At 53.4% G+C, this 20,708-nt stretch overlaps 1 protein-coding gene across 1 annotated transcript; it reads right to left on the bottom strand.

Annotated features, from left to right (window-relative positions):
- Window positions 1–16,489: 16,489 nt before the first annotated feature.
- Window positions 16,490–17,440, bottom strand: LOC138073365 (olfactory receptor 9S13-like). Its single transcript, XM_068965031.1, has one exon. The coding sequence runs from the start codon at window positions 17,438–17,440 to the stop codon at window positions 16,490–16,492; it is 951 nt and encodes a 316-aa protein (XP_068821132.1).
- Window positions 17,441–20,708: the final 3,268 nt, after the last annotated feature.

Here is a 20,708-nt window from a genome sequence, read left to right as displayed (position 1 = left end):
TCTCCATTCTCTGGATGCCCTTCGCTCTGCTCACCACTCCCATTCTTTAATGGGTAATTTCTTGGGCACCTATCTGTGCCAGCCCATTAGGGCCAAACTGTCTGTGGTGGCGGGCCACCGTGAAGTCATCAAGGAGCTTCTCTTACGTGCTAACAGGCAGCCAAGACCGTGCCCACCCCAGGCCAGACCAGGACTGTCCTCCCCCGACCGGCCCTAATCAGGACGAATGTAGGCGGGGACCATAGAGTTGAAGGTCCTCCGGAGTCTAGACTCGCCAAATGGTGTTGGTAGTGATGGGGGGGGGGGGGGGGGGGAACCATAGAGTCGGCCGCCCTCCAGCGTCTAGACTTGCCACGACGGGGCACGCACCGGAAGAGGCAGTCAGCGGGCCGGAAGTGAGCCGGGGACGCCGGGACTGCGTGAGGAGATGAAGCCGGCGGTGGACGAGATGTTTCCCGAGGGCGCGGGGCCGTATGTGGACCTGGACGAGGTGAGGCGGGCCGCGCCGGGCCGGGCCGGAGCGGCTTCACGGCCAGCTCTCGGGCGCGCTTCGGGGCTGGGCCCAGAGAAGGCAGCGGCCTGCAGGGCCCCGCGCTCGCCCTCCCCGCGGTGCCTGCCTTAGCGCCCGGCCCCTGGGAAGCCTGTGGGCGGCGGCCGGGGCTGAGGTGAGCGTCGGTGCGCGCCGCCTGGAGGGCACCCCTGGGTGTGGGCCCCGCTCTGGAGGCCGTGCTGCCGGGCGGCGGGGGCGAGCGCCCGTCTGGGAGGCGGGGAGGCGCGGGCCCGGCTGACGGCGGGGCTCGGGAGGGAAGCGGGCGCCCGCCGGGGAGCGGGGAGCGGGCCGCCCGTGGGGGCCGTGCGCAGCGCCGTGCCCGGCCCGGCGTTTCTGCCTCCCGCGCTCCTGGGGGTTACAGGAGGCTCCTGTGGTGCTGGTGCTCCGCGGTCTCCAAGTGTCAGGCCAGCCCCCCAGGGGCACGGCCTCCGTTTCTCTTTCTTACAGCCCGGGGCGGGGGGACAGCCCCAGGAGATAGCTACAGCTACGGAGAGAGCCATTGCCAGCCCCAAGTGTATGGGGAGGTTGGCGGTGTAGGTTGTTAGAAGCCCTGCCAGGGCTTAGGGGTGGCCTGGCAAAGCCTTAGGAGTGCAGCTGACTGTAGCCAGATGCCGGAGGCCGTGCTGGGTGGGATGGCGACGGGGGAGGGCGTCTAAGGGAAGGCACGGTCATACGGTTTAACGTGCGGGCCCGACCTTTAGGTGCCTGAGAGAGAGCGCGGGGGATGGAGCCGGGAGGTGGGGGCGCGGGCGGAGGGCAGCGGATCTTGAGTTGCTTCCCGCTGTCCTGGGATGGGTGGGCTCTCCATACCCCACTGCAGGAGGCTGTTGTCCCTCCGCTAACCCTGATTCTCAGCCCTCACTGTAGGCGCCGCCTTAGGCAGGTGTGGGGTCCCTGGAAGGTTCTACTGTGGGGTGGGGGTTGGGCTCCGTAGATGGGCAGAGAGGGTAGCGTGGGGTGGTGTGAACCGAGAACAGGAAGCCGGAAGAGGGTCTGAATGAAGGCCAGGCCTCCAGGGACCAAGTCCACACCAGTGTCACTGCAGGGCTTCCAGTGGGGTGAGGGGTGGGGGGCGCTAGCTAACTGAAGAGAGAGGAGGCCTCTGAGAACCCTGGCTGCTGAGAGCAGCCACCCGCAGCTCTGTGGGGAACTCAGGAGGTGCTCAGCTGTCTGAGCCGGAAGAGGTGGACAGACAGCCTGGGGGCTGCTGGGAGTCGGGGTGCAGAGGGGCCTGGGGGCTGGCTGGCCAGGGTGCCGCCCCCAGAGGCCTCTGCTCTAGTGTCCCCATGTGACCTGAGAGACTCAGAGTCCTCATGACGCCGCCCAGCTTTGGTCCTGACATTGTTTTACTGCCCGTGTTGAGGGGTGGCCAGTGATGACACCTCCACCAGAAGAGCCCCAGGTGAGCAGGTCAGTTTCTCAGGGGAAATGGCTTAATTCCCCGAAGAAGCAGGGGGTATCGAGAGCAGAGGGATCGGTGGGCTCAGTGGGGGCCTCGGTGGCCAGGCCAGTGGGGATAGGAGTTCCCTCCCGTGGTGTGTGCAGGAGAGCTGCCCTCCAGGCAGGATTCTCTGTAAAAGGCACAGAGGAGCCTAGGAACCCAAGACCTGAGGGGACCTTCCCGTCATTCCTCCAAATGCTGCCTGCCTCACCCCTGCTCCAGCCACTTCCTTCCCTGGACTGAATTTGGTCCTGACCTGCACACTTTTTGCCCAGCAGTGGTATGGAGCCCGCAAGGCACTTATCCTTCATTCTCTCTGAAAACCCCGCTGACATAACCTTTCCTTCCTCCAACCAGGCAGGAGGCAGCACCGGGCTCCTGATGGACTTGGCAGCCAATGAAAAGGCAGTTCACGCAGACTTTTTTAATGGTGAGGACGCCGGGGTTGGCTTGCCAGTTTCAGCCTGTGTTTCTTCTGCAGGTTATGGGGTGGAGCAGCTTCTCGAGATGAGTGACGTGGGTTGTGGCCAGGTCCTCTCTCGTTCTTAGACTGCGGTGCAGCTGTGGGAAATAGGCTCCCCCGTTTTTCAGGAGGGAGAGGAGCTCCCATCTCGTGTGCCAGGTGTGGAGTCTGAGCCCGAGACTGGCAGTGTCTGCCCGCTGGGCGGGCTCTGCGCTCCTGACAGCTGTGCTCTGGGCTCCTCCGTTCACCCGGGTGCTCTTCCGCGGTGCCTGTGCGGAGCGACAGCCGCCCTCCTGCTCCCCCCGTGCCTCTTTTCTGAGACCAGCAGCTGTTCGTGTTCGAGTTCAGTGTTAGTTGAGGAGCATGGGTGGAATTTTATGAAATAACAGTGAAAAACGAACTTTATAGGAAGTCTTCATCCACGTTTGAGGGGGTATTTCTCTTGTTCCCTTCTGATTTCTTAGGGTGTTGTTCCTACAGATTTATTAATCCTTACCGAGGGTTAAATCGTAAGTAGAAACACAAGGCCGCTCTCTCAGGGAGTTCAGTGGTGTTTCCTCTCTTGTCATCCTTCTTTCATGCAGGCCGCCTGTGGCTACACAGAACTTTGGTCGCTGGCCAGTGGCAGCCAGGCTGTGATCTTGCCGTGTTGGTTTTGGCTGGCCCCAGACCCCTCTCACGCCCGAGCCCATATTCTCTGTTCTGTTCAGGCTTCGTTGGCTGAACAGAAAAGCCAGGCTGCTTCATGAGGACAGGAGGTGACAGTTGGAACTGAGTAGCATTTAAGTTCTTTAGGGGAGCAGGTGTGGGGGCACGGGGTGCAGAGGTCACAGCGTTCTCCGGAGCCGCCCGTGAGCCTCACCCGGGCAGGAGTGTGTGCTCGCCAACCCGGCATGACCCAACCCCACTCCTCTGCCAGCCTGTGGGCTTAGAGGCAGTTGGCTGTATCTAGGGTTCATGTTCATGGATTTTCGACAGCAGCCCTTTAGTTCTGACAGAAGCTTCTGAGGGAGGGACCCAGGCTGCCCTGCCTGATGAGCACAGGAGCGGATGAGGGCCTTTCTCCCCCAAAGGCCGATCCTGGCAGAAAAGGGAAGGAGCTCGGGCTTAGGCTCGGGCACGCCACCTGGCAGGTTGTGACGGTCCTGGCCTGTGGGAGGCGCTTCCCTGCCAGGAAGCCCAGTGGCCTGTGGAGGGGCTTGTCCTGAGCCCTTTTCACTCACTGAACAGGCGGTTTTGATGGTCTCTTTTCCCTGAGGCAGTGAGTTGCAGCCCTGAACCGGGCCGGCTGTCCTCACGTCTTACAAGACAGGAGCGCCTTCAAGAGGGGGCGGGCTGGGGCAGCTCCGCCAAGGGAGCCTGGTGGGTGGGCACAGTGCCTCCGGGGCGCCTCCAGGCCGGGTCTCAGGAGGCGGCACCTGCAAGGGCTGGGGGTGCCTGGTGCCACCGTCCCTGGAAAGCAGCTGCGTGGGGACTGGTGGCCCTCTTTCTGGTTCGTTTACTCTGCGCATCCTCAGTGCACGCCACACGTGAGTGGGATTGTAGTGTGTTTTTCCCTCATTGTGAAAGTAACACCTGTGGTGGAAGTTTAGAAAATTTACACAGAAGGACAAAATAGCCCTGAACTAGGTCTTCCCCCTTGCAGATGCGGTGCACCCTGATTTTGTGGCGTTTATTCTGGTGGGAACGGGGGCGGGCTGTGATTTTGAAGCTAAGTATAGGTCCGACTCTTTTAAGGGGAGTGTCACGGGCTCTGAGTTCTCACAGCGCTCGTCCCTCCACCACCTTCCTCCCACCCCTCCCCGTGTTTCCACTCTCAGGCTGCGAGCCTCTGGGGGGCTTCCGTCAGCCACCCCTTCACCTCCACGCAGCATCCACACGAGTGGATCCCGGCTGTGCTCACAGGTGCGGGCGCTGCCCTCACGGTCTTGGCTGTGAGGGTCGCCCACAGGGTCCAGAGCACACTGCGTGTTTTCTCGAGGTTGTCTAAACGGAAACCGGACCAAGGTGCCTGCTGGACCGCTGTCCTCTTGGGCTGCGTCAGCCCTAGTTGGGTGAAGTTGGGAGCCCGTCACGGGGAGCTCATTGATCAGATTGCCCTCTGTTTTCTCTCTGGTTTTGAACGACCGCATGAGCCCTTTATGTTTTGTCCTCCGTTATTGACCTTGTGTGACCATCAACTTGTGGTTTTATTCATTTTGTAGATTTTGAAGATCTCTTTGACGATGATGATATCCAGTGAGGTGTGTCCAGCGGTGCGTCTGGCCGAGCTTCGCCACGTGGTGGTGTGGTGGGGCTCCTTAAAGGACAGTTTCAGGTGGTTCCAGAGAACTTGTGGTAATTGCTAAAATTTAGGAGATGATTAGCCAAGAAAGAGAAGAAGGTTTTAGCCATCTGGAGGAGGCCTGTTAAACTCTTGAATGTGGCCAGCTTTTGTCCTTAACTTCAGTTAAAATAAAGTGATGTTATTTCTTGCAGCGTGACTTTGATTCTTGCATTTTGAGTGAATGTTGCAATCCCTGGACATCTGCGTGTGTATGCCCCCGTGTGTGTTCCATGCTGAGAGAAGCAGGTCTCCTCATAGAAACACACACTGTGCTTTTTGCATTGGGACCTTGAGTGACTCTGACAGCTCACAGTTGCTGAGGTGGCGCTTGTGTGAGACCCTGTGAGACCCTGCTCCTGGCCCATGGGCTCGCCTGGTGGGCCTCGTGTTCGGCTCTGACATCAGAGCAGCTGCTACCCCCAGACCCGAGGCTTGAGGAAACAGGCAGCTTGGTGATAACTGAAGGAGATGCCTCCCACCTGAGAAATGTGTGCCTCGGTCCATTTCAGAGGAGAGCCTGGCGTCTCTGGGGGCAGTTTCTTACTGGTCCAGCTCAGCAGCTGATAATGGCTGTGAACACTCAGATCTCACATCGGTCTCGAGGAATGTGTCTTCGATCAGGAACGACCCAGGGCACAGGACTTGGTGGTTCCCACAGCTCCGAGCAGAGCAGAGTTGCTTAGTGGATGAGTCAGGCTGTCCCCTCTCACTGGGAGAACCGCCACATGGAGCAGCCTGACGGCCTGGCTGTGAAAGAGCTGTGTTCACTGAGAACCGTCAGCTCGTGAGTGCCAAGTGGGCTTCTGCTCTTCGCATGCCCCTCCTGGTGGAACTTGGCCCCCGGCAGGGAGGACCAATTGTCCAGGGCAGCTCAAGGGGCCGACACAAGGGCAGCATCCCGGGAAATGCCAAGTTAGGAGGATCTTGGGGTCCCATCACGGGAGGCCCTGCCCTGGGACCCCAGGCTGCTTCCACGTCAGACTCAACGGCAGGGCCTCCAGCAGGAGCCGTGCAGCCTGACTCCAGGGAGGAGCGTCTCAGGGCCTGTTCTTGAGGTCATGTACCGGGCAGTCCGGTTTCCTCAGTGGGGTCCTTGCAGGCCCAGAAGGCTCTGTGGGGAAGGACGGGGCATTTGGCCATCAGCAGTGGCCGCGCTTTGGACTGTGAGCTGTGAGGGCCGTGCACGTTCAGACCTCAGGATTGCGAAAGCCCTTGCGGACGAGGGGAGGTGCTGGGAGGAGGACCCCCACTCGTGGCCGTGGCGGGATTGTACTTGTAGAGAATTGTCTGCTAAAGTGGAGTGTCTGGATCCTTGTTGAATTGCAGGTTCTTGGAAGTGAGAGCTCCTAATGCAGGGAGCCTGTCGAAACCACGTGAACAAGCGCGTGGGTTATTGGGGTTGAGCTCTGGGGAATTTGGGTTTGGGGAGGAAGTTGCAGAAAGAGCTGTTTTGATGCTCTGAGCTGTGAAGACTAGTGGAGGCCTTCGGAGGAACCATCTGCTCTCCCTGCCCTTACAGTTCTCAGTCTTCCTGGGCAGAGGGAAAACATTTGTCCCTCAGTCTCTGCCTTGGCCGCTTGAGTGGAGAGAGGCTTACGTGCTTTATCAGGGCTTAGGAGACTGCCGGGAGAGGAGTCTGGCCTCCACACACGTGAGCAGCTGGGTTAGGGACGCTTCCAAAGCAAGTGACACTGTGAGGAAGCAGCATTACTGACTAGAAAATTGAGCGCTGTGAGATGTCAAGATGAGAAAAAGGTGCTGAAATGAAGAGCCCCTTTGTCCCTCGAGAGGCCAGAGGCCAAGGCTCCTCCCCTTGGAGTTCCTGTCCTGTGGAAATGCTGTCTTCTTGTTGCACACTTGCCCAGGTCACCCGGCATTTGGGGGGCTGCAGGGTGTCAGCCGTTGGTCAAGGGCTGCATTGTCTCACCGAGACCAAAAACAAAGCCAGGAGACACTCAGCAGATTAGGAAGGAAGACAGGAAGCCTGGTCCCAAAGGGCTGGATTGTTAACATTTGCTGATGCAGAGAACTTTTACAGACTGGCATGAAGGAGGCGTGCACCGGAGACTGATGGGCACCGAGACACCAGTTTACAGAAGAACCAACTCAGACGGCCAGGGAGCCCTTAGAGGGGCTCAGGGTCACAGGAAGTCGGCGAAACGTCCATTGAGGCAGCAGGACGCCACTTTCCTCGCTGGAGGGCAGAGGCCTTGAGTGATGAGGGATGCCCATGCCGGCGGGGATGGGGTGGGACTAGGGGGAATCGTGGTCTCTGTGGAAGAGATGCGGTGACGGTGATGAAGACTGGAGGCCCGGCAGAACCCAGACACGATGCTGGCTCTTGTACTTTTCCTCGGGGAAACAATATGGAAACAGAACGAGTGGTCATGGGTGAGTTAGTGGTGGGGCAGGCACACCTCGGGGAGCCCCGCGTCCCCTAGAGTGGCCTTGGGCCTGGGGGGGTTACACAGGCCCCTGTGGGTGGGGAAGCTGAGAGGCAGGAGAGGGGCTGTTACCTGGCACTTTATACCTGTTCATCTGACATACAGACTATTTTTTTGGGTTCCAAAGTCACTGCAGATGGTGACTGCAGGCAGGAAATTAAGAGATGCTTACTCCTTGGCAGGAAAGTTACGACCAACCTAGACAGCATATTGAAAAGCAGAGACATTACTTTGCCAACAAAGGTCCGTCTAGTCAAGGCTTTGGCTTTTCCAGTGGTCGTGTATGGATGTGAGAGTTAGACTGTGAAGAAAGCTGAGCGCCAAAGAATTGATGCTCTTGAACTGTGGTGTTGGAGAAGACTCTTGAGAGTCCCTTGGACTGCAACGAGATCCAACCAGTCCATCCTAAAGGAGATCAGTCCTGGGTGTTCATTGGAAGGACTGATGTTGAAGCTGAAACTCCAATACTTTGGCCACCTGATGCGAAGAGCTGACTCATTGGAAAAGATTCTGATGCTGGGAGGGATTGAGGGCAGGAGGAGAAGGGGACGACAGAGGATGAGTTGGCTTGAAGGCATCACCGACTTGATGGACGTGAGTCTGAGTGAACTCCGGGAGTTGGTGATGGACAGGGAGGCCTGGCGTGCTGCGATTCATGGGGTCGCAAAGAGTCGGACATGACTGAGCGACTGAACTGAACTGATGCATGTGTGCAGGGTGTCCCTGTGGCTCAGACGGTAAAGAATCTGCCTGTAGTGCAGGAGACCAGGGTTCGATCCCAGGGTTGGGAAGATCCCCTGGAGAAGGGAACAGCTACGCACTCACAGTGTTCTTGCCTGGAGAGTCTCATGAACAGAGGCTACAGTCCATGGTGTCACAAAGAGACATGACTGAGCAACTAACACTTCCATGCACGTGTGCAGGGGGCTTCCCTGATGGCTCAGTGGTAAAGAATCCACCTGCCAATTCAAGAGACATGGATTTGGAAGATCCCCTGGAGAAGTAAATGGCAACCCACTCCAGTGTTCTTGCCTGGGAAATCCCATGGACAGGGGAGCCTGGGGGGCAATGGTCCATGGGGTCAGAAAAGAACCAGATGCGACTTAGTGACTAAACAACAGCAAATGCACACGTGTGGGGACACCTCCTCCTCCGCACCCACCTCGGCCCACAGGCTGTGATGACACGCGTGTACATATATGATCATACGTGTGTGTGAATGTTTCAGAAAAGACGGTGCTCCCAGCCCCGAGGGGAATGATGATAAATGAAGAGCCTGTGAAAACACAGTGTACAGGTGTGGGACAGGTGGGGGGTTTGGGGGCAGGTGTGAGGTCAGGCAGTCAGGGGCCTCCCTCTCTGGAGGAGGCCCTTGTGGGGAACCCAGACCTTGAGGTGAGTGGGAGAAGGGGCCTTAGGAGAGGGCAGGAGAGCGGCCCAGGTGTGTGCAGGGCCTCGAGGTGGGACAGTGGGTGGCCATCAGGGAAGGAGAGGGGGCCCTGAGCCATGAGGGGCGCGGGGGCGGAGGCCAGTGCTCAGGAGGCTTTTCCTCCCGTGTCCTGCGTCTGCCCCAGGCTGGTTCCCGGTCTGCAGCTGAGGTGGAGCAGGAAGGCCTGGCCTTCGTCGTCAAGGACCACTTGCTGTACAGGAGGGACTGATTTCGTGGCTGGGTCCCTGAGCCTGGAGCCTGGAGAGACACAGCGCTGGGGCGTGTGTTCAGCAGGAGTCTGCCCTGCCCCGCAGTATTTTCTGCTCCGCTGAGAACTGGCTTGCGTCCTGACAGCACAGAGCTGACTCTGTACCCTCAAGGGCACCTGGGGTCGGCAGGCAGGTGGAGGCTTCCTGCAGGAAGGGGCCTGTGTGGGGCCAGGAGGTGGCGCAGCCGGCAGCCCTTGGCCACTGCTGTTGGTTTTGCTTGTTTTGTTTTTTTTTTAATTTCCTTTGACTCAACTTTAGCATTTATTTTGCTGAGACCTAGTTTATCCTGTCACTTGGAGGGCTCAGTTCTGTCTCCAGCTGTGTCCAGAGCAGTTAAGTAAATGTTGAAGGAGCCTGCTGGAGTCCTTGCTGAGACAGGAAAACCGCCAACCTGCCATGAAAGGGCATTTGACGCAGTTGCTGGATTGTTCTCTTTACTTGGCGTCTTGCTGATCCTCATAATAGTGCCCCAGGATGCCTTTCACTGAAAGTCGGCTTTGAGCATAGCACTTATATTCCACCAAGTCCTCTGAATGCTCCAGAGAGGAGGGCCATGTATTCAGTTGCCAGTCAGTACACCAAGGATCATGGAGACGACAGGCCCTCCCCAGGCTGGCCCTCCAAGTGGGGTGGAGTGGGCTTCGCCCCAGAGCCGTGGAGAGTCCCTACCTTAGACATTAGACAGGGGCCCTGGTTCTGCCCTCTAAGACATGGGAGCTGGAGGAAACTGGTTAATGCCCCTGCCTGCGTGTTTCTCATCTACACAAATGAAGGATATAAAGACACCCCATGCAAGACAAAGTGAAAAATTTCTTCTCAGCACAAGATGGCATCGAGGGACAGCCACGCTGCAGATGGGGGAGCCCTGCAGTGCAGGTGCTAACAAGGGGCTCACTCAGAGTGTATGGAGAACTCCTAGAAACCAACAGTAAGACCCAGACAACCTAAGCAAGTGTGGGCAGGAGACGGGAAGGGGAGGTTTGCACACAGAGACTTGCGCTTGGCCCCTGAGCATCTGAGCTGATGCTTGACACTCAGGGAGGTGACAGAGCAACGGTCCTTTCCCACTGACTAGAGTGAAACTCACGCGTCGATCGATCGAGTGCCCCCCGCCCCTGCCCTGGCCCGCCTCCACGCCCGGGTGACTTCGTCGCAGTGTGAACTGTGTTCTTCACGCGTCATGGTGAATAGTCCCAAAGTGTGTAGCCAACACGCCCGCCTTGCAGAGCAGGCTGTGAGCATGGATCGGGACTGGCTGTTCTTCACTGTGGATTGCGGGGTAGGGGGCTCCCTGCTCAGATCTTTACCTCATTTTATCACTCATCCCACAACCACTCTACAAGGTAGGTCTTATTATTTTTTCTTTTTTTAAGACTCTCTGTGTTAGGCCCTGAAATTTGCCCCCCATTCATAGGTGATGTCTGCGTCTGGTTTCGGTATTAGGAGAACACTGGCCTGGTAGAATGAGCTTGGAGTTATTCCCTCTGTGTCTGCCCTCTGAAAGACGTGGTGGAGAACTGCTATAACTTCTTTCTCCAGCATCTGGCAGGACCCGCCCGTTTCCCCGTCTGGGCTTGGTGCGTCTGTTTTGCAAGGCAGTTCACTGCTTCTGCCCTCTGAAAGACGTGGTGGAGAACGGGTGTAACTTCTTTCTCCAGCATCTGGCAGGACCCGCCCGTTTCCCCGTTTGGGCTTGGTGCGGCTGTTTTGCAAGGCAGTTCACTGTCTTCAGTTTCTTGAAAAGATGCAGCCATGACAAGATGGTCAGTTCCTTCTTGTGTGAATTTTGACAGATTGTGTCTTTCAAGAATTAGTCCATTTCATCTAAGTTATCAAGTTATTGGGCATAGAGTGTTAGTATTATTTCATTATCCTTTTTTTTTTTAAACTTTTTTTTTATTGGAATACAGTTGCTTTACAATGCCGCGTTAGTTTCTGGTAATAGTGAAGTGAATCACTTGTCCATGCACATGTCTCCTCCCTCTTGGGCCTCCCTTCCTCCCTGCCCCATCCCACCCCTCCAGGTCAACACAAGAGCGCTGAGTGGGGCCCCCAGCGCTCTATTGCGGGCTCCTGTTAGCCATCTGTTGTAGACATAGTAGCGTATGTATGCCAATCCTAATCTCCCGATTCATCCCACCCTCTCTTCCCCCACTGGTACCCACTTGTCCACTCTCCACATCTGTGTCTGTTCGTGCAGATGAATGGATAAAGAAGATGTGGTCAGTGAGTTCAGTCACTCAGTCGTGTCTGACTCTTTGTGACCCCATGGACTGCAGCACGCCAGGCTTCCCTGTCCATCACCAACTCCCAGAGCTTGCTTTTAAACTCATGTCCATCAAGTTGGTGATGCCGTCCAACCATCTCACCCTCTGTCGTCCCCTTCTCCTCCTGCCTTCAATCTTTCCCAGCATCAGGGTCTTTTCCAATGAGTCAGTTCTTTCCATCAGGTGGCCAAAGGATTGGAGCTTCAGCATCAGTCCTTCCAGTGAATATTCAGGACTGATTTCCTTTAGGATTGACTGGTTTGATCTCCATGCGGTCCAAGGGACTCTCAAGAGTCTTCTACAATACCACAGTTCAAAAGCATCAGTTCTTTGACGCTCAGCTTTCTTTATGGTCCAACTCTCACATCCATATATGACTACTGGAAAAATCATGGTTTGACTAGATGGACGCTTGTTGGCAAAGTAACGTCTCTCCTTTTGAATATGCTGTCTAGGTTGCTTATAGCTTTTCCAAGGATCAAAGGTCTTTTAATTTCAAGGCTTCAGTCACCATCTGCCGTGATTTTGGAGCCCAAGGAAATAAAGTCTCTCACTGTTTGCATGTGGTACAAATATACAATGGAATATTATGCAGCCACTAAAAGGAACAAGATAGGGTGATTTATGAGATGTGGATGGACCTAGAATCTGTTATGCAGAGTAAAGCAAGTCATAAAGAGAGAAACAAGCGTATATTAACATGCTTGTGGAATCTAGAAAAATGGTCCAGATAGATTTTATTATCCTTTCGTTGTCCATGGTGTCTGCAGCTACATTCTTTTTCTAATTTCTGACATTAGTAATTTTTGTCCTTTTTCTTTTTTTCTGCTTTTCTTAGCTTCCACAGTGGCGCAGCAGTAAAGAAGCCACCTGGCAATGCAGGAGACACCAGAGGTGTGCATTTGATGCCTGGGTCAGGAAGATCCCCAGAGAAAGGAGTGGCAGCCCACTCCGGTACTCTTGCCTGGAGGATCCCATGGACAGAGGAGCCTGATGGGCTACAGTCTATGGGGTCACAAAAGAGTCAGATACGACTTAGCCTTAGTGACTAAATGACAAGAGCAATGTTTGATATCTCTAGTTTCCCTTCGAGTCCATGATTTGTGTGGTGGGCTGGTGGCTGCCAGGGCGGCCTGAGGCCTCTGCCTCCTGTCTCATGCTGCTGTTTGGGTCTCTCCCTCGAGGACTCTGTCACTTCCTTCTAAGGAGTAGAACACGGCAGAAGTGATGCTGTGATTCTCCCAAGAACAGCTTAGTTATGTAAAGGCTGTAGCTTCTCCTTTGGCCTTTTTGCCTCTCCCTCCCCTCTGTCTCTCTCGTCCTTCCCCCCGCGGTGAGCCAGCTTCCATACTGTCAGGACACTTGGGCACCATATAGCGAGCTCATGGTGCATCTCGGCATTTACTCAGGACTCCTTTTACGTCTTTCAGTAACGGTTAAACTTTTATTTCTAAAGGTAGTGTCTATCATTTGTTATGTTTATTCATACATGCCGAGGGATTTATAGTTTACTTTTTAAATATTTAATAAGACAATATAAAATAGCATAAGAATAAACAGTACCAGAATAAGCCCTAGAGACAGACCCACGTGTACAGAGGCGCTGGGTTTACGATAAAGATGACCCTGTACAGCAGCGGGGGAAGGGCATTTAAAACGTGGTCCGTGGGGCAACCGTGCGAAGAAATAAGGCCATTCTACATAAAACCCCATTTTAATGCCGTGCGAGTTGTCAGTTCCAACATGAAGGACTAAGCAGACAAAAGGTTCTACTGGAAACATAAAAGAGATGCTTTCGGAGCTCGCACGGACAATGTTTCTTTAAACGTGCCGCAGGAGGGAGCAGTCATGGAAGAAGCGCCTGCTAGTCGTGAAATTCAAGACCCTCTGTTCATCAAAAACAGGTTTAAAGGCCAGTACAGGTATAAATATGGAAACCACAAAGTAAGAGGAGATATTCAGGGACCATGTAACCAATGAAGGGCTCATACCAAAATAAGAATTTCTATGATCTTTGTGAAAAAGAAAAAAACTGGCAAAACATATATGCTTCCTCAAAAAGAGCATTCAGTTTGCTGCTAAATATGTGAAAATAGAGTCCAGCTCATTAGCCACTAGAGAAGGGGAAAACTTCCTCCTTAAAAAGAATTGCAACTTTTCTCATTGGTAGACTTGTATTACAAAAAACAGTGTTCAATTGTTTTAGACTTTGAATTTTGTCAAAAATATATAAGTTAGGTATAAGTACCTATGAAATATATTAGGTATAAGTACCTATGAAATATATTTCGGCCACAAATGCCTAGAATTTGCTATATAAATTTTACTGGCGTATAGTTGGTTTACGTCTGCAGTGTTAGTTTCAGCTGCGTTGTGTTCCTTTCGGGCGAACAGCAAGAGGGTTCTGCTACACGTGTTCATATACTCACTCTGGTGTCATCCTTTACCTGCACTGGTCACTGTGTGCAGTGTAGTCCCCTGGGCCGTACAGCAGCTCCTTGCTAGTTACATACAGTAGTGCAAAGACATCGATCCCAGTCTTCCAGTTTGTCCCTCACCCCTTACCCCCTGGTAACCATGAGCCTTTCTGTGTCTGTTGTGACCAGCACAGCACGTGGGGATCGAAAGTGGTTGACACACAGCTTGGGAAAAAGCAACTAGAGACAGAATTAAAGTTTTAAAGATGGGACCGGGGGACCCAAGACCTCTTGGGTCCAGAGCCCTGTTCCTTGGAGCCACATCGCTGTCATTTAGTGCCTTGGCAACAGAAAGGAGGTGCTGTGTTGTGGTGAAGCCGGCCGCCTGTGTCCCCGGTCACGTCTCCCACTGTATCGATTGCTCTAAACTGTCCTTGTTATTTTCTTGTGCAGGGGCTGTTGCCTCGCTGGAGGTCATAGACCCGCATGAGCCTGGGAGAGCTTGGTGTGTGCGCGAGCAGCGTGCTGAACTTGCCCTGACCAGGCGTTCCAAGGTCCACACTGTGTGTTTTTCCTTAGCTTAGCAGGGCATGACAACCCCCACTGATCAACCTGATGTACTCTTATTTGGGTTATGCTTATTGCTATATTTTGCTTTTATTCTTTTCCCATGGTGATTTTCTCATGGCTTAGCCAGAGCAATAGGGGGCTGACTATTAACCCCTGCATATGTCTGAGAGTCTATTTCTGTTTTTTTTTTTTAATGTTCAAAATTGTTTATTTAAAAAATAAAAATGAAAGTTGGAATGGTATATGACCACACACCCAGCAGAAAGGCTAAAATTGATAAAGCAGACAATATGGCTTGTCCCTATTAGACAATGGGCTTCCCTGTGGGCTCAGCTGGTAAGAAACTGTCTGCAATGAGGGAGCCCTGGGTTTGATTCCCTGGGTTGGGAAGATCTGGAGAAGGGAACGGCTATCCACTCCAGTATTCTGGTCTGGAGAATTCCATGGACTGTATAGACAATAAAGCTTGTCCATGTTAGACAGCATCACTGACTCATTGGGCATGAATTTGAGCAAACTCCAGGAGATAGTGAAGGACAGGGAAGGGTGGCATGCTGCAGTCCCTGGGGCCTCAAAAAGCTGGACACGACTTAATGGCTGAACAACAACAAATGGCTTGTCCATGATGGTGCACAGCAACAGGGACTCTCCTGCACTATTTGTGGGATGAAAATTGCTTTTCCATTTTGGTAAAACTTTAGAGTTAATCAAAAGCAAGAGCATTCAGCTCCTAAGAATGCCAACAGTAACTCACTCACAGCAAAAGACGTGCAAAAAATTTTGTAGAAGCAAGGAGATCCAACCAATCCATCCTAAAGGGAATCAGTCCTGAATATTCATTGGAAGGACTGATGCTGAAGCTGAAACTCCAATCCTTTGGCCTCTTGATGTGAAGAACTGGCTCCTTTGAAAAGACTCTGATGCTGGGAAAGATTGAAGGTGGGAGGAGAAGGGAATGACAGAAGATAAGATGGTTGGATGGCATCACCAACTCCATGGACATGAGTTTGAGTAAACTCCGGGAGTTGGTGATGGACAGGGAGGCCTGGCGTGCTGCAGTCCATGGGGTTGCAAAGAGTCAGACACGACTGAGCAACTGAACTGAACTGAATAAACTCGAATGGCCATCAATGGTAGAATGGATAAATTATGATATTTTCATATGGTAGAATCTTATGTAGTAATGAAAAATTAGAACTACCATTACGGGCAGTCACATGGGTTAATCTCATAAATATGTTAACCAAAAAAAAAAAAAAAAGCACAGAAGATAAACTGGATGATTCTACGATGCTATTCACTGAATGTTCACAGTAGGCAAAACTAATCTGTGTGTTAGAAGCAGGATTCACGTTAACCCTGGGAGCTGACGAGTGAAATGACGGGAGAAGATCTTGTAAAAATTGGGTGAATTTCTCATTCTCAACCTGGGTGGCGGTGAACTCCCTGAGTGGATATGATCTGAGTATTTTTTCTGAAGATATATCAAAATTGTACCTGTGCTTCTGCTTCCTGTCTTCCATCCTGTGACTTGGAGGGTGGTGCTGTGGCCGGGGTCGTCATCCCTAACGACAGTGTCATCCGCGCCCTTGGTGTGATGGAGCAGGAGCCCAGGGGAGCTTCTGTCCCCAAGTGGAACCACCACATTCACCAGACCACTGACCTGGCTCCTCCCCGAGAGGCCCAGCTTGTCAGCCCTGAGCCACTGAAGCCAAGCCTATTCCTACTCATCCCTACTGACCGTGGGGAACGCCTTGGCCATTATCATCTTAAACAGATCTCTTTGGTGGTGGTGCCGAAAGTGGGCTGAAAAAGGCCAACTGGAGGCAGAGGGCCCTCGGTGGACGGTCGTGTCCTGCCAACAGGTGATGGTGAAGTCCTGCATCCCAGGTGGGGTTGGGAGATGGAGCTATGTTGCGTGCAAACACCTTTTCTTCCACGTTTGATCAATGCACGAATATCTGACTTCTTTCCTACCAAAACCCATGGAATGACCCAGAGAACCATGATACACAAAGGGGATGAGACCCGCCCCCGCCTCCTGCCCTGTTCGTTCAGTCTTCATGTGACTTGACTCACTGCTCCTTCTTGCACCATGGAGAGTTCTGGGTCCTTGTCCATCTCTGCATCTCACACATAGTGAATGTCTGCTTCATAAATGCCTTCAAGCAATGTGATTGAATACATGGATCAGAGTCCTCAAGACATCCCATTCCATTCAGAAGTGGAAGAGGTTTGAGGGGCTCCTCATGGTTCACTGTCTCTGAATTCTCCATCCAGCCCTCAGGACACTGTCTCTCTGTCCACCCTCCGTCACGTGGCTGTGTGCTTCTGGCCCAGTCTCCGCAGGGCATCCTTCACGTCCTTGTTTCTCAGGCTGTAGATGAGGGGGTTGAGCATCGGGATGACCAGGGTGTAGAACACAGAGACCACCTTGCCCTGCTCCATGGACGCCACAGCTCCCGGCTGGGCATACATGACAAAGACAGTCCCGTAAAAGAGGGACACGGCTGTCATGTGGGAGCCGCAGGTGGAGAAGAGCTTGTGCCTCCCTCCTCCTGAGCGCATCCTCAGGATGGTCACTGTGATGTAGCCATAGGAGGTGAGGACCACGAGGGTGGTGCCCACGATGATGAGGCCACAGAGGCCAAACATGACCAGCTCATTGACGGTAGTGTCAGCACAGGCAAGCTTGAGCAGAGGTGGCACATCACAGAAGAAGTGGTCGATGTGGTTGGAGCTGCAGAACGGGAGGCTGAATGTGAAGCTGGTCTGCAGGATGGAGTTGAAGAAGCCCCCACAGTAGGAGCCCAGCACCAGGCGGGCACAGACCGAGGGGCACATGGAGATGGGGTAGCGCAGGGGGCTGCAGATGGCCACGAAGCGGTCATAGGCCATCACGGCCAGGAGGAAACCTTCTGTGGTGACCAGCAGGGAGAAGAAGAAGAACTGGGTGGCACAGCCTGCGAAGGTGATGACCTTGGAGGAGGACAGGAAGGCGGCCAGGGCCTTGGGGGCGATGACAGATGAGTAGCACAGGTCCACAAAAGAGAGGTTCTTGAGGAAGAAGTACATTGGGGAGTGCAGACGGGCATCCAGCTTGATGATCACCATCATGGTGAGGTTCCCCAGGACGGCCACCACGTACAGGGCCAGGAACAGAGCAAAGAGCAGGGCCTGGGTCTGTGGGCCACCCCCAAATCCATCCAGCACAAACTCCTGCAGAGGCTTCACTGAGAGGTTTCCATTTCTGTGGGGTGACATGGTCTTGACCCTTTGATGTCTCACTGCCCACTGACCAAGAGGTCACCAGCTGCCCAGGCCTCCTTCCGGATGAGCTCAGGCTGACCTGAAAGGGCAGTGTTGCCTGCGACTCACAAATTCATAAATATGTAAGGAGCACTCACTCTGTGGAGTCCTCTGAGCTGTTACCACAGGGGTGGGGTGAGTGCCAGGAGGGTTACAGAGCTGAGAGCATCCAGGGCAAGAATGGAGTTGCAGCCCCCTGTCTCCTCCTTTGAAGTAGATGCTCTCCTCCCCTCAGGGACGCTCCTGAATTTTGCCATTTCCACTCTAGGCTCCCACAGCTAATCCTATACTTTCTGTTCCTTATAAACTCATTCACTGATTTCAGAAACGTTTACTGCGGACCCCCGGCCCACCAGGACTTGACCTAGTGATGGTTTCATCTCCAGGCCAAACTGGAAGGAGAGCAAAGACCTGCCATCACCGGGCTAATGAGGGTGTTTTGTGTCTGTCTCTCCTGCAGATTCTGAGCCCCATCTCAGCATCATGGCCTCTGAGCCTGGACCACAGTGGCATTTCATCCGCAGAGCTCTCTGCACCCTTGAGGTTCTCATGGGGCTTTCTGCCCATGTGCAGATGTTTGCCAAATCATGGAAGAGGAACAGTCCAACTTTCAAGAGATGGGCATGTCCTCCTTATCAGTATCACTGGCGACTCACACTCCTTGCTCAGCAAATCACTTCAGGACAGCCTTTTCCATTTGGAACTATGGAGATCTGGGCTTCTGTCTGTTCTCTGGAATTCTCTGGGGTCTTTCTGCTCCCTGCCTTTGTCACAGCACAGACCATTCAGAAAGTCAGAGGAGGGCTGTGCAACAGATATCAGTTGGCCACCGTGTTGATTAACGGAGCTGCTGTGCTGACAGGGGCATGGGTGGAGGGGTGGAAGGGGGCCTGCCCTGTATCCTGCTGGCACTAAGTTGATGGATCCCTGCTGCCCACCCCCAGGGATCGTCACACGTAGTGGGGACAGGTGGCTAGTGTGGCACACCTGTTCACCCCCACACCCCAAGAAGCAGGTGTTTCTGCGGTGAACTCAAAGATTCTGAGTTCATGGTTTTGTGCTCAGTATTACTTGACCATTTCTCTTGACAAGCCCTTAGCATGATAAAATAGTGACTCCTTCTGGTAAGCTGAAAACAAAGAGAAATTTCCATTTCCAAAGCCAGGCTCTTTGTTTGTGTTTTTGAACAACAAACAAGCAGGGGGCTCCAGCCTGCTGAGGTCACCCAGGGTCATCCATGGGCATCGGTGACATGAAGAAGCCTTTAATCCAAGCCTAAGGGATGCACTTAATGAGGTCAAAGCAGCTGGACACTTCTCTGCAGTGGAACATAGCTTGTGCTAACATTCGGTGCTAACCCTCCTAACTGAAAGTGTGGTCCAGGGACCAGGAGCATCACCACCACCTGCGAGATGGTTAGAAATGCAGACGCTCCAGTCAAACACACCTGTTGAATCAGAATGTGCTCCTGAACAAGTTGCTCAGAGGACTCATTCACTGGCTAAAGAGGCGCTACTTTCACAACCTTGAAGCTGAGGTCGGGGTAGGGAGGCAGGGGAGTGGACGCCACTCCAGCTGCTGAGGACAAGCCCTGGCTGCTTAGTGGAGACAGAACCCTGCCACCCTTACCCTCCTGCAGCCCTGGTGGGTGGCTGCCTTGGCCTTACCTTTTCCAGGTGAGGGTCATGATACACCCAAGTGCATACAGCCAGGATCTGGTTTCCCAGGGTCTCCCAAGCTCCTGATCCGGGTCTGTGCTGATGAAGACCAGTGGACACTGAGGACTCCTGCCTCTCCTGCCTCTGGCTTCCTGTGCAGTGAACCAAGGGTGGGAGGGGGCACTTGGGGTCCCACCAAGAGTCTGGCTGCAGGAGGTCCCTGGGGCTTGGTGCAAGCAGAGAAGGGGGTGAACTCAGCTCACCTGCCCCTCTACATCTTGTCCCATCGTCCGTGAGGTGCCTGCACCCTGGGGGTGCCTGCTGGGGAAGATCCTCTTCCACCTGTCACACCTGGGACTTGAGGCCACAAATGGCCAATTAGGTGAGACTTGGGCTCTGAGTGCACTGGGCCTCACAACTCCCTGGGTCCCAGGAAGCTGCAGTCCTGAGGCCAATCGCCCCCTGACCCCCCTCGGCCCAAGGCAGGGGAGGCGGGAAGCCTGAGGGCCTCAGAAAGCAGTGGGGGGCCAGCAGGGGAGGAACACAAGTTAGAGGGACCCAGTGCCCCTCCTCTGAAAAGTCTCCCCAGGCAGCCGGTGTGATCTCCGGGCCCACGGCCCCTGCTCTCCTCCACCTCCACCCTTGTATAGTGATGAGGAGGGTGGCATGCAGGAAATACTTCCCTGGGGCAGCAGCACAGCTATCTCTATGCTTCATGGGGTCATGCACTCAGTTCATAACGAGTAAAGGAATCTGTTTAAAACATATTTTAATTTGGAATAGAAATAAAAACCAAAGGACAAAGGTAAAGACAGTATATAAATAAAAGCCTGAAAAAGTTGTATTACAAACATTCTAAGAAAAAGAATGCTGATGTGGCTCAATAATTATTACACAAAGTAGGGTTCAGGAAAAAAGTTTATAAAGAGGCATTTCACAAAGTTAAATTCAACTGGATAATGTGAAAATTAAAAAATTTGCATATGACTAATAGGAAGAATGGATGCTTTAGAACTGTGGTTTGGAGAAGACTCTTGAGAGTCCCTTGGACTGCAGGGAGATCCAACCAGTCCATTCTGAAGGAGATCAGCCCTGGGATTTCTTTGGAAGGAATGATGCTAAAGCTGAATCTCCAATACTTTCACCACCTCATGCGAAGAGTTGACTCATTGGAAAAGACTCTGATGCTGGGAGGGATTGGGGGCAGGAGGAGAAGGGGATGACAGAGGGTGAGATGGCTGGATGGCATCACGGACTCAATGGACGTGAGTCTGAGTGAACTCCGGGAATTGGTGATGGACAGGGACGCCTGGCGTGCTGCGATTCATGGGGTCGCAAAGAGTTGGACACGACTGAGCGACTGAACTGAACTGAACTTAATAGAAACTTTAAATGTATAAAACAAAAACTGATGGAATTAAAAACAAATGCGTATATCCAAATCATAGTTGATATTTTGTATACCTCTCTTAGTAATTGATAAAACAATTATCAAATAATAAGCAGCTAATAAATAGCATGTTCAGTTCAGTTCAGTTGCTCAGTCATGTCTGACTCTTTGTGAT

The sequence above is a fragment of the Capricornis sumatraensis genome, chromosome 2 (genome assembly GCF_032405125.1).
Source record: "Capricornis sumatraensis isolate serow.1 chromosome 2, serow.2, whole genome shotgun sequence".
Taxonomy (NCBI): domain Eukaryota; kingdom Metazoa; phylum Chordata; class Mammalia; order Artiodactyla; family Bovidae; genus Capricornis; species Capricornis sumatraensis.
This window is presented reverse-complemented; position numbering and strand designations above follow the sequence as displayed.

Coding starts and splice junctions, on each gene's coding strand:
- LOC138073365 (XM_068965031.1), bottom strand. CDS start 17,440: ATGTCACCCCACAGAAATGGAAACCTCTCAGTGAAGCCTCTGCAGGAG.